The 15317-nt window shown below is 41.8% G+C and overlaps 1 protein-coding gene across 4 annotated transcripts; it reads left to right on the top strand.

Moving 5' to 3' along the window:
- The first annotated feature begins 469 nt into the window (after positions 1-469).
- Positions 470-14674, top strand: spin (Protein spinster). Of its 4 annotated transcripts, none has more exons than XR_005991107.2 (9): positions 470-1276; positions 7410-7767; positions 8182-8508; positions 8752-9016; positions 12134-12232; positions 12295-12447; positions 12524-12665; positions 13291-13481; positions 13682-14674. XR_005991107.2 is itself a non-coding variant. In XM_017172051.3 (8 exons), the coding sequence occupies exons 1-8, from the start codon at positions 895-897 to the stop codon at positions 13720-13722; spliced, it is 1767 nt and encodes a 588-aa protein (XP_017027540.1). In that variant the 5' UTR covers positions 471-894; the 3' UTR covers positions 13723-14674. The 4 variants fall into 4 exon arrangements, 2 of the variants coding, with proteins under 2 accessions (XP_017027540.1, XP_017027541.1); XR_005991108.2 differs by lacking the exon at positions 8752-9016 and adding an exon at positions 9336-9597 and having other exon boundaries at positions 472-1276; XM_017172051.3 differs by lacking the exon at positions 13291-13481 and having other exon boundaries at positions 471-1276.
- Positions 14675-15317: the final 643 nt, after the last annotated feature.

Raw genomic sequence — 15317 nt, 5'->3', positions numbered from 1 at the left:
AATACAAGAAAATATAAAGGATCAAATACACTTCAATAACATTACTTAAAGTTATTTATTTATGTCCCTTGGTCTATTATTTTATTTGTTAACTTCATGAGCTTAATTTCATTTTTGAAGTGCGCGGGTTTTTTTTGTCGAACCTATCGATTTATCAAGTCTTCAAACCTTTTCCGACCGCTTCCCATTTTCTCTACCGCCATTAGGCATTACATAAAAGTCCCTAAAAAATACTAAATACTAAATATGTAACGGTCAACATTTTTTGTGAATGGTTTGTTTAAGGAAATAGTCAAGTAATCGTCGTGTATCTGCATCAATGTATAACATTGATTCCCGAGATTTGAATATATATCGGTAATACATAAAGCAAAGATCTTGATTTTTTAGGAGGAAATTTCAACTATTTGAGATTTTTTAGGGGGAAAGCCGAGTTGGCATCTGGCCACACTGGTTGCTATAAATACAAGTCGATGCGAGCCATTCGAAAAAAAAAAACTGTAAATTCAACGGCACGTACTGCGAAAAGCGGAAAATCGCGAAACACTGAAATAAAGAGAAGCACCGCAACTGCAACTGCTATTTGAGGCACAATCGCGATAAGGCAATCTAGTTGAAAGTGGAGATTGGCAGTGGAGATTCGCGAAAATAGAGAACTGTGGCCAACAACACACATTCTTTTGCAGTCGTCGCTTTCATCGCGTGTTCCGCTGTGGGCTGTGAGCTCTCTGTGTGTGTGTGTGTGCGCCAAGTGTGTGTTTGTGAAAGAGACACAGAGAGAGAGAGAGTGGCAAAGGGAGTGTGCAAATAACTTTTGCCGCGTTGCCATTATTGAGATCTTCGGCGAATTTTGAACCAAAGAAGAGGGTGCGAGAGAAGAGGATCGTCGGGTGAATGTCGCTGAAACACCAGAAACCCTCCTACCAACCGCTCCCCACAGCGGCAGCCATGGATAATCCTGCGATGGTCGAGAGCAGCAGCAGCGGCAGCAGCAACGGCAGCAGTCGGGAGGATGTGGCCAACCAGGCCAATCTGTCACCCATTGGATTGCCTCAGACATACTCGTCACAGCAGCTTATGCCCTCAGATTCGGACAGTATGGAAGAGGAGCGGCAGCGCCTGCGACCCAACCAGTACGGTGGTGACCCCAACATACCGGGACTCCAATCAGCCGTTCCCACGCGCTTCGCCGCCGTTGGGCGGTCACAGTGGTTCACGGTCACGGTGCTCTGCTTTGTCAACCTCATCAACTACATGGATCGCTTCACGATCGCCGGTAAGTCCTGGGCAAGGGTGGGCACTGAACTCCTTCGTCGGGAGCCCGATCTGCCATGTGTACATATATTTCGCTTTTTACTCCTAAGCTGGAGGAGATTATTCTATGTTTTTGGAAGGCATCTTGCTTGCCAGGCTCTAAAATTACAATTCTATTGAAGATTTAGCCCCCTGTTCGGGCTTCACCCGCATAATTTAATCTAAAATTGCTCCGAAACTCAGAGATAATGCATCTGAAACAGTCCTCCCTTCCATTGTGACGCCAAGTGGGCTTCTGTTTCCGCATCAGATAACAACATGTGTGTTGACATTAGGGAAACCGATTGCTATAGATAACAAACAAGCAAAATTAGGATTTAAATGAGTACTACCACAAAAGCAATTCTTTATTCTTTAATGAATCCAAGCGCTCTAAAATGTATACGAAACTGAAAGATTGCTAAGAAAATGTTTAATAAGAAAATATTCAAAATTTTATTTGTATACAAACGTAATCAGTAGAAGTTGTGACTTAATCACTGGCGAATAACAGAACACATCATCATATCATGGTTTACGTAGCGCGATTTTTTGTTTACAAAATGTACTATAAAGATTATATACGCAAGGGTAGTATTTAGCTGACTATATTGTATGACTAATCGGCTTTACAATTGAATCACGCGATCCAAAAATATTCATCAAACAGATACAGAGACGACATGCGGTTGAATTTTTTATCGTTTGTTAATGCGCCGATAAATGAATCCGCTTCCTCTTTTTTGTGCACCCAACCCGGGACATTTCCATTGGGTACAACTAGGCGCTGGGTGGGCAATCGATCAAACCGATTCGCGAATATTCCTCGCACTAAAGTGCGATAAAATAATAATAATAGAGCCGACGCCGCCACCTGACCTGTTCCCTGCTGAGCTGAGCGTAGGGAACCCGACGATCGGCGATTGGGGGGAGTGATCGCTGGTCATTAGAACCCGCCCGCGTGACAATTACCGGGTAATCGCATGTTACGGCCTATAAATAAACCCACTTAAAGTGACTCCAATTTCCAATTCATTAGGGTTTATTTATTAATGGCATTAGCGGAGAAATGGTGCTTTATTTATTGAGTTTCTTCCGTCTGTAAATGCGGGCTTCTTCCAATTGGACACTTTACAAAGTCTGGGAATTCTTCCAGACTTGGAATTGCTCCTATCTAGAAATGGAGAAGTGGACTTCAGATTGTGTCTGGTTGTATCACATTCCGTTACACAAAACCCCAGTGTAAATTAAAAGGAAACTTGTTTGTTCGCCACGGGTACACGGTGGAAAAAAAATGTCTTCTAAGTGCAATTAAAAATGGGTTAAACGAGTCGACACACGTTGGCGGACACCTGTTTATTTGCATGCATAAACCGAGAAAGATGCATGTAATTAGTAGAATATAATTATACTTTGCGCTTTGACACTAAACTTGTGTATTTGAACTTTTGTTCAAGTCTGCCAAATTACACAATCGTAATGAAAATCTATTTGACTTGCCTGCGAATATTTTGCAATGATAATGGGCTGCACGTCATACAAATCACTGCACCGATCCTCTGCCGAGTCAATTAGAAATCAATTATGCACCTTTTCTTTAAGCCATTAAAAATCCCCCAATTAGGGAAATGCTGAACGGAAAGTGCCCAGTTGAAACATCATATGAGTTTTAATCAGACAGGAAAAGGAATTACTCACTGAAAATGGCGATAACACTTACACGGACGAGCCAATGAATCAGTCGCCCGCCCATCAATGCCACCCTGGATTTCTTTGGATTCAATTTGCTTGTGTTTCCCTCAGGGCCTTGCGCGAAAATTCATAATTAACCATGTGCGTCTAATTAATTGTGGAAAACTTGTGTTTATTTTTGAGAATTTTAGCGTACGGCCAGGCAAGGCAATATGAAAACTAAAATAAGCAACTGGTTCTCAAGGTTGCCAGCCATTTTCCAGTGGCAATGTTATCATCACTTTGTCCAACTTTAAGGTCTTATCATGAAGTGGCTGACACTAGAGCCGCTGCACGGCTAAATTGCATTCGATCACACACAGGTGTGGACAACACGTGTGGCTGGCGGTGTGCTTCTTTTCGGCCTTTTTGCCGTGATTAGATTGCCTTTGCCAATATTGTTTTGTTTTGCTTTTGGCCTGGTGGTTTCTTTTTTCAGGCGAATTTCGACACATTCGCCGCGTTTACAGCTCAGCTCATGTGTCGCATATATAGTATTTCACCGTATTATATAGTACAGCAGTCGTAGTCGTATCGCCCGATGTCTGGCCACCCTAATAGTATACATATCATTACAAGTTTAAGTGCGTCTTGGCCTTTGGCTTCGACCTCCGGCTTTGCTGAATTTTCAATTTTGGCATAGTTTTTTTTTCTTTCTTTGTTTTTAGCTTTTGCTGACGATGGCTGATGTTATACTACCATGTCATATGGCCCTCTTCATTCATGATCGGGGGGACCCCTGCTGGGTATTCTGGGGCAGTATTGTTGACAGTAAATTGCTTTCTGCACTGCTAGCGAACTTTGATCGGAGAAGCTTAGTTATTTTGGTCAACAGATATACGTATAGCTATGTGGACTGAATGAAGAAGGCGTATTATACTATATATACCATGAAGATTCCGTTCTGCTCTGTGCTTCCGACGTAATTTTCTTGGCCCCCTTCCAATTCGAGAGATCTGAATAATTGTGTCTATATATCCATTGATCGAAAACAGACATTAGTGGCAACAAAATTCGCACACTATCTCTGTTTTTGGCCTTTATTTGATCGTGTTTAGCAAGCGAATGTAATCACATTATTTGCTTTTTTCGCCTAATGGTGTTGACTGGGCTTTTGTGCATATTTTGCATTTGTTAAAAGTCGCCGAGTTTGGTTTTATTTCCGCTTGAAATGTTTTCTCAACCAAAAGATATTGAAAGATACACGAAAAACTTTCCATTTTGTTGCCATCACATACGGCTGAAGAAAGAAATAATAAATAAACAGAAGACACACAAAAAATTGAAAACCTTGACACACCGAAATGGCCAATACCCTTGGACTTGCTTTTGTAAAAAGTAGTGGTAATTTCGAGTAACTGAAAAAGTTTAATTTCCAATGAGTAATTGCAAAACTTATACCTTTACTTATATAAATTCATAAAATAAATTGTATTGTTCACTTAGCCCTAACTTTGAGGCGCTTCTAATACGTATTAAAAGCTAAATACTTTGCATATTATTATTGTAATTTTGGCTTGGTTCTAATTTGTTCTACTTTGCAATCGCTGGGTATATCTAGCATGCATTTCTGTGTCAACGACCTACGCAAATATCAGGCGTTGCACACGTTTTGCTCAAACAAATTGAATTAACTAAAGGAAAAACCATGGCGAAGCGAGGAATAGTAAACAAAGGTTGGGGTAGGGAATGTCTGGAGCTCTTTTCCCTAGTGTTTTCTGCCGCTGGCCAATGGCTTTCACAATTGATTTCCACATGGCGCCACAAAAAGAAAGTTTTCCCCCGAAACAATTCGAATGCTTGGCATTCAAATACTCAGCGCATTCCAAAGCGAAAGTCACAGCCTCTGGTCTCGGATATATAATCATCGTCCGATTTTAAAGCTTGCACATCGCACTCATATCGCGCGATATTTCAAGGCCAACGTCACCAGACGCTACTGGGCGAGCGAGATTCAGAATATCCCAGACTGAGAACAGTCAGTTCAGTTCAGTTAGTGTCACTTTCGGTCAGAAACAACTTTTTCATTCATGGTAATGAGCGTCAGACCGGGCTTTGTTGTTTTTCCTTTTTGCAGTTGCCTGGTTATAAATATTGGCTATATCTCAACGTAGCAACGTTCTCGATTTTCTCCTCATCGGTATAGTACAGTGCGTTATGGGAGTGTAAGGGCTCAGGGGGAAATTAAGGTATACAATAAAAGTATTTTGCCTTTGGTACTGTATTTCTTTTTTGTTTAGTTATACTTATTTTGAATCTAAAAAATGATATTTTTTAGACCAAATGAATATTGTCAATTATTATAAATTTTCTTAAAGCAATTACAACATTTAATATTAAATAATTGTACTTTGCTCTATTTTAAAGTACTTTCCTGTAGTTCCCCCAGTCTATTTCGTTCAAAGATCAAGCCATAAGCCTTAACTTGCTAAGAATAATATTATTATTTTTTGTTGTGCGCCAGAAAATTCCACTCGGAGAGATTAGGCTTGAACGAATTACATTTTTAAGTAAAAGTCTGCACTCCCTGAAATATAGTAAAGGTATCAGCTGATACACCTGCGAATCGCACTGTCATGTGCCCAATAGCAAAGAGAGAACAACCCGGGAGAGAGAATTGAGAGCGAGAGGGCGCCAAACAGGTTCTAAAATTGCGGCCGCCGGCTAAAAGGAAATACAAATGTGTACGTCTACGGAACTCCCCTGCAAGTGGACAACCAAAAGGGGGCTTTCGGTAGAGTATCCATAGCACATGTACTTATACATAGATGCTTTTCATTATTATTTTGATTTTGGCAGCGGGGGCCAAGAATGCCCATAAACAATCGAAATTCCTTGCGCGACGGAACCAGATAGCAATATTTACAAACACATACAGGCTCGCAAGCCCGATGCCTCACCCAAACCAGCCCACAATCGCAATGCAGCGCACACACACACGCGCACTTATCGCGTGGCGTCCTCCAACCGTTACGTCACTGGGCAAGGCAAACAAACGCGCTGATTGGTCGAAAACATCGTACGATAAATTTCTCAAAAGCGAAATGAGCAAAAAGACCCAGAAAATGGAATAATTAAAAAGCAAACGCTGATTCACTGTAGCAGCACTTCGTGCCACGTCTCGCATCGCTTCGGCTCTATTCGTGGGGGATCGGCTCTCTCGCACGCTCTCTCTATTTGCAGCACAACTTGTTGAGCTTTCTGTATTTTGTTGTTGCTGCCGCATTTGCCGGCTTCTGATCCCGCTCTCACTCTCTCTGTGCTCCACTCTACGAGCCCCCTATCCGCCGGGTCCCCTCATCAACTTTATTTGTGGGCCGTTGTTTATTTTCGGGTGCTCAAGCACTTTAAGTAGGTATTTTTCTATATTTTGTAATTGTTGTTGTTTTTAACAATTCGGAAAGGCCAATGTACGAAGAAAGACCCAGACTTTGGGACGAGCCGGGGCTTTAAAGCTCAACATTTTGTTTTAGAGCTGCATGTAGAATGTAGGAAGTAGCGTTAGACGGCAAACATACAGTTATTATTGACGATGAGGTCGTTTTGGCCATTTATTCTCCAAGCTGCACATCCGTTTGCTAATGAATTTTTAAACGATCAGGTGAAGACGACGTGCAGGAAATACCTGAGAAAATGTGTGCGAAGGTGATCGCAATGATTGAAAATTCAAATCATGACACAGATTGCAGCAAATACATATCGATACTGCTGGAGATGCACAATTTGAAGAGCGGCTGTTGCCGGCAATCGATGGCCAAGTATCGACTGTTGACCATTTAAAAGGGTAACACCCTAGATATGATAAAAAATGTATGCTCTGTATCAATAGTTTTGGTAGTATGACCAATCCACTCGAATTTCTCTTATCATTTAGTCTATGCTGCTGTTTAATAGATACCAATGGGTTAATTAATTGGCTCTTTTCTGAAAATATGATGAGCCATAAACACTGTGCATATTTCCGGAATTTTTTTCTCAGTCATCCTGAGCTTCCATGACTGTGTGGATGTTTGGAGTGCTAATTATAGAGACAACTCCCCCCAACGACCCCATAAATACGGGCTTACGTAAAAAACACTCGAATATTGGCAGACTGGTATTAACCATTTATTTATTTGTGTAATTAGCAACTCCCGCTGGGGATGGGCTGATGTATGTATGTTAGTAGCTGCGGTACCATATATAAATATACATTATATATCACCCATCACGCGCATTCTGCATATTCACCAATAAAATTTTAAAAAATTAATAATAATAATAATCTGCACCATTTTCACATTTTTACTTTTATTAAATTGTATATAAAGTGATTCAAAGTTCATTATATTCTTGCTGTAATCTGTAATCTCTGATCTAATCCTTGTATCCATATCTTTTTCCAGGAGTCCTGCCAGACGTATCTAAAGATTTCAATATCGGAAATGACAGTGCCGGCCTCTTGCAAACCGTGTTCGTTATCTCGTACATGGTGTGCGCCCCGATCTTTGGATATTTGGGTGACCGCTATTCCCGCCCCTGGATTATGGCTGTCGGGGTGGGGCTATGGAGCACCACCACGCTGTTGGGATCATACATGCAGCACTTTGGTTGGTTCATCACCTTCCGGGCACTGGTGGGAATCGGCGAGGCCTCGTACAGTACGATCGCGCCGACGATCATCTCGGATCTGTTCATCCACGACATGCGCTCCAGGATGCTAGCCCTCTTCTATTTTGCCATTCCCGTGGGATCCGGTCTGGGGTAAGTCTTACAAAGACATTGCCATCTGGGATCAATGTTCAGATCGGTGATCAGCAAAGCATCCGGGCTCTTATCTTGCGTCTGATTCTGAGTCTGCAACTTTGTCTTATCAATCGCTGGCAACAGGCGATGGGGCCAAAGTTTGAGGCTGGGAGGCGGCAACCTGACACTGGGATGCTAATCAGCGCTTCTCGCGGCCGGAGAAGCGTGAGAAGTCACGCGACTCCTCTTGGGGAAATTGAAATTGATTTGGTTTCGGAATGCCGCAATTGACGACGGCTCCTCTAATTCAATTAGGGGAGTGCTGGGTCAATTGGGGGGGTTGATTGGCATTTATGCAACGCACAATTGGCCGCCAATGCAGCCCGGAGCACTAAGTCAATCATCACTGACCCCCAACCTCTTCTTTTTCAGATATATCGTGGGATCGAAAACCGCTCACCTGGCCAACAACTGGCGCTGGGCACTGAGGGTCACACCCATCTTGGGCGTTGTGGCCGTATTGCTAATTATGCTTATCAAGGATCCGGAGCGGGGTCAAAGCGAAGGATCGCACCATCTGGAGGCCACTACCTACAAGCAGGATATTAAGGCTCTGCTCAAGAACCGCTCCTTCATGCTCTCCACGGGAGGATTCACGTGCGTTGCGTTTGTGGCCGGAGCATTGGCCTGGTGGGGACCTTCATTCATCTATCTAGGCCTCAAGATGCAGCCCGGCAACGAGAACCTCGTTCAGGACGAGTAAGTGTGCTAATTCTGGTTTCTACAAGTCTCATTTTCACGAACTTAGGCTGGGACTCTATAAGAAAACAAAAAGTAACTCCTAGAAACCTATCAAGATTCTAGACAATCCAAAGGAGTTGTGTTCGTGAAAATGAGGCTTTCTTGCCTCCCCTGACCCAGAACCCCGACCCCATAATGAATCCCCGAAACAATCGAGCTGTGCGCCTTACCAACTATGGTTTCTGATCTGTCGTCGTTAAGCATATCGTACAAGTTCGGTATTGTGGCCATGTTGGCGGGCCTTATCGGAGTGCCGATGGGTTCCATCTTGGCTCAGCGCCTGCGAGGACACTACGAGAACTGTGATCCGTACATCTGTGCGGGAGGACTCTTCGTATCGGCACCCATGGTGTTTGCTGCTCTCATGGTGCCCCAGTCGAGCCCGGAGATGCTGTGCTTTTTCTTCGTCTTCGTGGCCCAGGTGGCGCTCAACCTGTGCTGGTCCATTGTGGCCGATATCCTGCTGGTAAGATGACGCCGAATCCAGAGCAGCAGCAGAAACAAAAGCTTAAAGCCACAGCCAATTCGATTATCGATAGCACACCCATCGAACCATTGCGACAATCGTTCTAAATGGTGCTTCCTCTGTCTTGTTAAGCCCCAATTTTCGCCCTAACCCCCAAGCTCGTTAAATTTTGTTACAACCCCGTCCTGCAGGGCAACCTATTTGGTGATCTTGATCGTATTATCTTAACAAGTAGGCTGCACTGCAGGGCAAGGGGTTTCCTAAAGCTTTTTTGGCATTGACTAACCGAATGTGTACCCCCTTCGAAATTTCAAATTAGTGTTGCGTTCAATTTTGGATTAATCACCATGGTGGCCGGTCTGCTGGGCGTGCCGTTGGGTTCGTTCTTGTCCACGTTCATGATCAAACGGTATCCCACGGCAGATCCGGTGATCTGCGCCTTTGGCCTGCTCCTGAGTGCTCCACTGCTGACGGGAGCCGTCCTGCTGGTGAACAGTAGCACGGCGGCAACCTATTCACTCATCTTTTTCGGGCAATTAGCTTTAAATTTGAATTGGGCTATTGTTGCGGACATTTTGCTGGTAAGCCAAGTTGCGCTGAGTTCTCCTTATTTATGCTTTGTAACTTTTGCACCCACGTATTGTTTTGAGTATATATATATCGTAAACGTAAACTGTAATTAAATACACAACGAAATCCTAGTTTAAGCATTAACTTTTTACTGTTATAACTAGTCACACACTCAACACTCTGCACAAAACCAGAGATACACATACACCACACCCTGCACCCACAATCTAACCTCTAACTCTTGTGTTGTTCTTACCCGCATCTCTTACTGGTGATGGTCATTCGATACTCCATGTTGTGGTTGTCTTTATTTAATTTTGGGAGTGGCTTTTGGTTCACGAAGAGTCAGAACTGGAGGGCAGTTGCAACTTCCGTTTCTCAGCTGCCTTAAGGTTCTGAAACTTCACAGATACGCCTCTTACATCATAACTTACAATTTAGTTTTACTTCCCCAAGGGGGAAGATGGCTCTCATTTCGCTTTATTAACTTTTTTTGTAAATGTAATCTATGTAGAGCTTCAACTACTCGCTGTAACTTTCATCCCTCTGCTCCCATTTTATTATGGGGAGTAAGGGGAGTGTCCAACCCCCAAGAAACACTTGCAGCGTGCCAAAAATTTCAACACTGAACCCCCAATGGGTGTCGTGTACACATAACCTTATTAAAGCTCAAGTTCCCCTTATTCAGTCACTAGCTCAAGGTGTCGAAATACTCGTATTGGATTCACGAGGGTTATCTTTTGGCGGCACGTCACGTTTGTCCGCCTTTGGGGAGATAAGCCCTTGATAAGAGAATTATAAGACAGCGAAGGGAGGAGAGGCTAGTGATTCATGGCGAAGTCTGGCGGATTTTGTTTTGATTCTTGAGACCTAACTTGAACAACTGATCAAATCACAAATCATAAGACTGTAGAGATATGACCTAAAAACGGATTATTCATGGTGTGTTTTGATTTTTTCTTTACAACAACTGAACCAAGATGAATGGGATTCGCCTTCTTGAATTAGATATTAGATAATTAATATTTCTGTATGATAATGTAACCTGATTTCATAAAGATACCTTGCAACAGAAATGCACCAAGTGATGCAATACTACTTAAACCCTCTAGATAAGATAGACAAAGAATAGGTCGGTACAAAATACTCTTAACTATGCAATATCATTATATGAAATACTAGACATGTTAGATAATATTGCACATATATACCATAAATGGATTTAGAAATCAACATTAAATGTTATTGATGCTACATCATCAAAATTGACAAAGCCGTCCAGATAAGATTATATATTCCATGAATGGATATAGAAAGAAGGCTCTACAAACAGCTGATGTGCGCTAGATAATGGATATGACATATAATCCACTCCGTGGACGTAGGAAGCTCTCGCACGTAAATTGGGTGGCATGTTCTAAAATTGGCAGTACGTCAGAGACCAGGCCGGTACACACAAGTATACATAGACGTAGTAGCGGGCCAATGCATTACTTTCTTGCTTTGTATTTCATTTTATTTTTTGTCGCCTCTTTTAGTTGTTATATTTCTTTTTGCTTTTACCACGCACTTGATTTGCGTGTGCTTCTATTTTTTGTTGCCATTTGTGTGGTGTGTTGCCATTGCAAAAAGCGATTCCGTGACAAAAATAAGCAATCGCAATTCGGTGTGCGATTATCTAACCCGAAAAAGAAGAGGGAGGAGCCCCTCTTGCGTGGCGCTATATTAATTACTGGACGGGCGATAAGCGACCGTGATTAGAGATAGCCGTTATCGGAGGTTTTATTACTTAGTATAGACGACCTAGGCTATGGGGAAATGCTTATGTGTACAGGCTTGCTGTAATATCATAAATGCTTTGCGTAATTTTTGCCCCACAAAACACACTACACACACACACACACACACACAACCCCCCATCAAATCACCTGTAGTTATAACAGTAAAAACTTAATGTGTGGCCCTAAAAGTTCAGTAGTTCAGCAACATATTGGCACATTTAATTTAAAAGTAAAAAAAAAAGTAACTTGAAAAACAAGGTTCCGCCGCCGCTGCTAGCAAACTGTTCCCAGCCAGGCTCGCCGTCAGCTGTTCCCACTTTGGTTTGGACACGAACCCGAGAGCGTGCAATGCTATGTTGATTTTTCTTTTACGGGGGAACGGTTCTTTGTCCCTAAATTCTTTAGTGGCTCCATCTTTGGCGAGCTTTTAACAAATTTAAATGGGCTAGAGGCGCACCCACACAACTACACCTGCACAAACTAACACACACACGCATTAATCGTTGATTTTTTTGTTTATTAATTGATTAAAATTAACATGTAATGTAGAATACTTTTTGGAGGAGCCATCCTTTTAAATGTATTTATTTATTATTTAATATATTGGAGCTCCAAAAGAAGGTATTGTCAGCTTGGTGTAATCGATAGTCGTAGCTTAATAATCGGTGTGGCTCCGCTTTTTAATTTTGGCTTTGCTGTTGCACTCTTTTAACGCTAATTATTTGTCCTTTTGAACATTATTTAACCCATTAATTTCATTAAACAGTATGTGGTAGTTCCGACGCGTCGCTCCACAGCTGAAGCCTTTCAGATTCTTATCTCGCATGCGCTTGGCGATGCCGGCAGTCCTTATTTGGTAGGAGCGGTAAGTAATCGATTTAATTGCGATAAAAAAGCGATATAATCGATATAAAAATGAACTTGTAGATATCAGAGGCCATTATGAAGCATCTGCATAAGAATCCCAGCGATTCCGGACTGATGGAAATGCAGAGTATGTCCCAAGTGGCGGAGAATGCCACGGCTGTGATCAGTACAACCGCTACCGGTATCATCGATTCCATGAAAGCTGCAGCCGATGTAAATATATACCCGATATGTTAGTCATATAGATTACTTCAGCAAACAATTTTTTTTGTTTTTTCTTTTTTTTTAGTACACGGATGCTGAGAAATTTGAGGGACTGCAGTATGCCTTGTTCTCCACCAGTTTCGTGGAGGTCTTGGGAGGCATTTTCTTCATGATCACGGCCTGCTTCATCATCAAGGACAAGTTCGAAGCCTCGCGAGGATCTCAAGGTAAGTCTCTTTTAAAAGTAAAATTGCTTAAGAGTTTTTACTTCCGTCTATCTATCTATGAAATTGATCTTTCAACCACTGTAATTGTTTATCTATTTAACTGATAAACACTTGGAGGATAGCATAAAATTTATGCGCATATTTAAATATATTTAAAACACACGGAACTAATAAATTAGACAGCTTACAGGTCATGAACAGGTGCACTTAATACCTTCCTCAGGCAGCTCTGAACCAGTTTCTAAAGTACGACGACTTAGGGGTTAATTTTTGATCGGATAGTATATATGTATAAGGTATCTTTTACGCTTATTGCATAAGAAGAAAAGACACGACCAGGGAAGTGCGTCTGGATGACGCCAAAGTGGTGTCGCTTACAAAACGGTTGGAAATGTCCACACACAAATTGTGGGAAAATGGAGGGAATATCTTATGCGCCTTACTTGAGTTTATTGTTAACATGTGTGATCTTGGCCGGTGTCTAGGACAATGACCGAAGTATCCCTAAAGAGGAGAAAGGTGATAGCAAGGATGCACAAAGTCACTTAGGGGTGCTTCATAGATCAGACCGTCTTCTCTTATCTGTTACTTCTTGACTCACTCCTTTTCCGTTTGATCTTGGCAGGCAACCAGGAAGCACAAATGCGATCGTCAAGTGCCCCGGGCAGCGGGGGGCAGAAAGACGTAGAGTCCTTCAACTCGGACTGCCTGGTCATGTGCACTGACATTGCTCTGGGCGATCGCTCGTACACACGAATCTGAAAAACAGATAACTTAAAACTGAAAACTGAATATCCTTTTGGCACCCAGTTCCCGGTAGGTGGAATGCTCAAAATTGTGCGACGTTTGGGTTCTTCTGTGTTTTCTCGTTCCGTTTCTGCGTGCGTTTTCCATTAAACTAACTTCAGCGGCTTGACCCTAACATTGTTTCTAGTTCTTCATTGCTTTCTGTGTCTTTTGATTTTCCTTTTTGTTAATGAAACCGGAACTAATTAGTATTTTTCTTATTTTTTCAGAGGCATCCACGGCTCAACAGCAGCAGCGGGCAATTGCATAATACCAGCCGATCCTAGAAGTTATGCTGCGCACTCAGAGCTATGACGGCGCGCTGGGTGAACTGATACTGACTGAAAACCATCTTTAATTTTAATAACCGCTCACTCGCACTCACCGCACATACCGCGCTCACATCGGCTAGAAGATAATTAACCCTCGTTCATGTTCCTATTGGGAAGAATCGGAAGGACAGCCGCCACCAGCACCACACAGATTTGTAGATATACTACACCCACTCACAAGCACGCACCAAGTCATAACATTAAAGAGATCATTTACCTTTTACTTGTAAACGGATTGGGGCTGGTGGCCAGGACGAACGCCCGGACACCAGCACTAGCTCGTAATTAGCTTTAGTTCTGGTATTTTAGGTTTCATTAGAAATTAGGCAGAGTGCTCCCTCAGATCCGGTAATGTAAATAGATATTATTTCAGGCATCGAGGGCGAAAACTGCCTGACATTGGTGTAATTATATTTATATATGTATAAATACATATGAATTTTAAATATGAATTGTAAATATAGATAAGCACCGGCCATTGTATAAGTGCGTAGTCTGTATAATCAATCTAGTAGCTTTTACTATATGTATAAGTGCGTAGTCTGTATAATCAATCCCGTAGTTTTTACTATACGTAACTGTAATCCTATTCTTAGTTAGTTAGTCGAGTAACAAATTGGATGAAACCGTGTGTGTGCACCCTCAGCTATTACTGAATATTACTATTATCTTTAAACAAATCTGCAAAACAGCATTAATCAATCCTAGAGTTTGTGTTTTTTCTGTTAATCCCAATCGAATGCTATCGAAAAAAAGAAGAAAGACTGCAAACAATCAAAAATTTGGTAAATTAACAATTAACCAAGCGAAAATAACGATGTGTTTAGCAATTAACTAATTCTGGGGCAATAAATTTATACATGCAAAGTAAACAATTATATGAAAGTCGAATTTGTTTTGTTTCTTTTACGATTTGGGAATTTTGTAACTGGGAAGCTGATAAGAGAAATATGAATAGCCGCCGCTTTCTAAATGAATATTTAAAAAATTAATAAGCTTGCTTGGTGATAAGACGTTTTTTTTTATGGCGGATTAATTGTTTTTTGAGATGAGCGTCCGCTCGCACCGGATGGGGCGATTAGCCACAATTATTTTTAGCAATTGGTGACAGAGTTCGCAACTATCCAAGGTCAATTAAATGGAATATTTGAAATGGCGATAACTAAGAGACCTGAGCAGAAAAAGGATTTTCGATTTCAACAGCAGACCTTCGTTAAAGTCTCGTTAATTTTTTTACAGAAGCAGAGAGCCTTTAATAAAGACTGGGTTATTTTTTACATATACATATGTGGAAGTGTATATATAGTACATATGCATGTATGTGTGTGGCTCTTCGTTTTAATGGCTCATTTGGTCGCAAAGTCAAAAGGTGTCCATTATCAAGACAATAGCACCTACAATGCAGAGATTTTTTTATCTCACTATTTCCCGCTAAGAACCCTCATTAGGACATCCCAGACGCCTTGTGTCCTTTCTTCTTTGATATCCTTTTTTAAAAGAAAATGGCACATTTATGACTTTGGTCACTTATGTC

Source organism: Drosophila kikkawai, chromosome 2R, assembly GCF_030179895.1.
Source record: "Drosophila kikkawai strain 14028-0561.14 chromosome 2R, DkikHiC1v2, whole genome shotgun sequence".
NCBI lineage: Eukaryota > Metazoa > Arthropoda > Insecta > Diptera > Drosophilidae > Drosophila > Drosophila kikkawai.
This window is presented reverse-complemented; position numbering and strand designations above follow the sequence as displayed.

Excerpts from the sequence above, each read along its gene's own strand:
- spin (XM_017172051.3), top strand. The coding sequence starts at position 895 with ATGTCGCTGAAACACCAGAAACCCTCCTACCAACCGCTCCCCACAGCG. Across the intron at positions 1,277-7,409 it reads GGATCGCTTCACGATCGCCG|GAGTCCTGCCAGACGTATCT; the intron begins GTAAGTCCTGGG and ends ATCTTTTTCCAG. Across the intron at positions 12,448-12,523 it reads CCATGAAAGCTGCAGCCGAT|TACACGGATGCTGAGAAATT; the intron begins GTAAATATATAC and ends CTTTTTTTTTAG.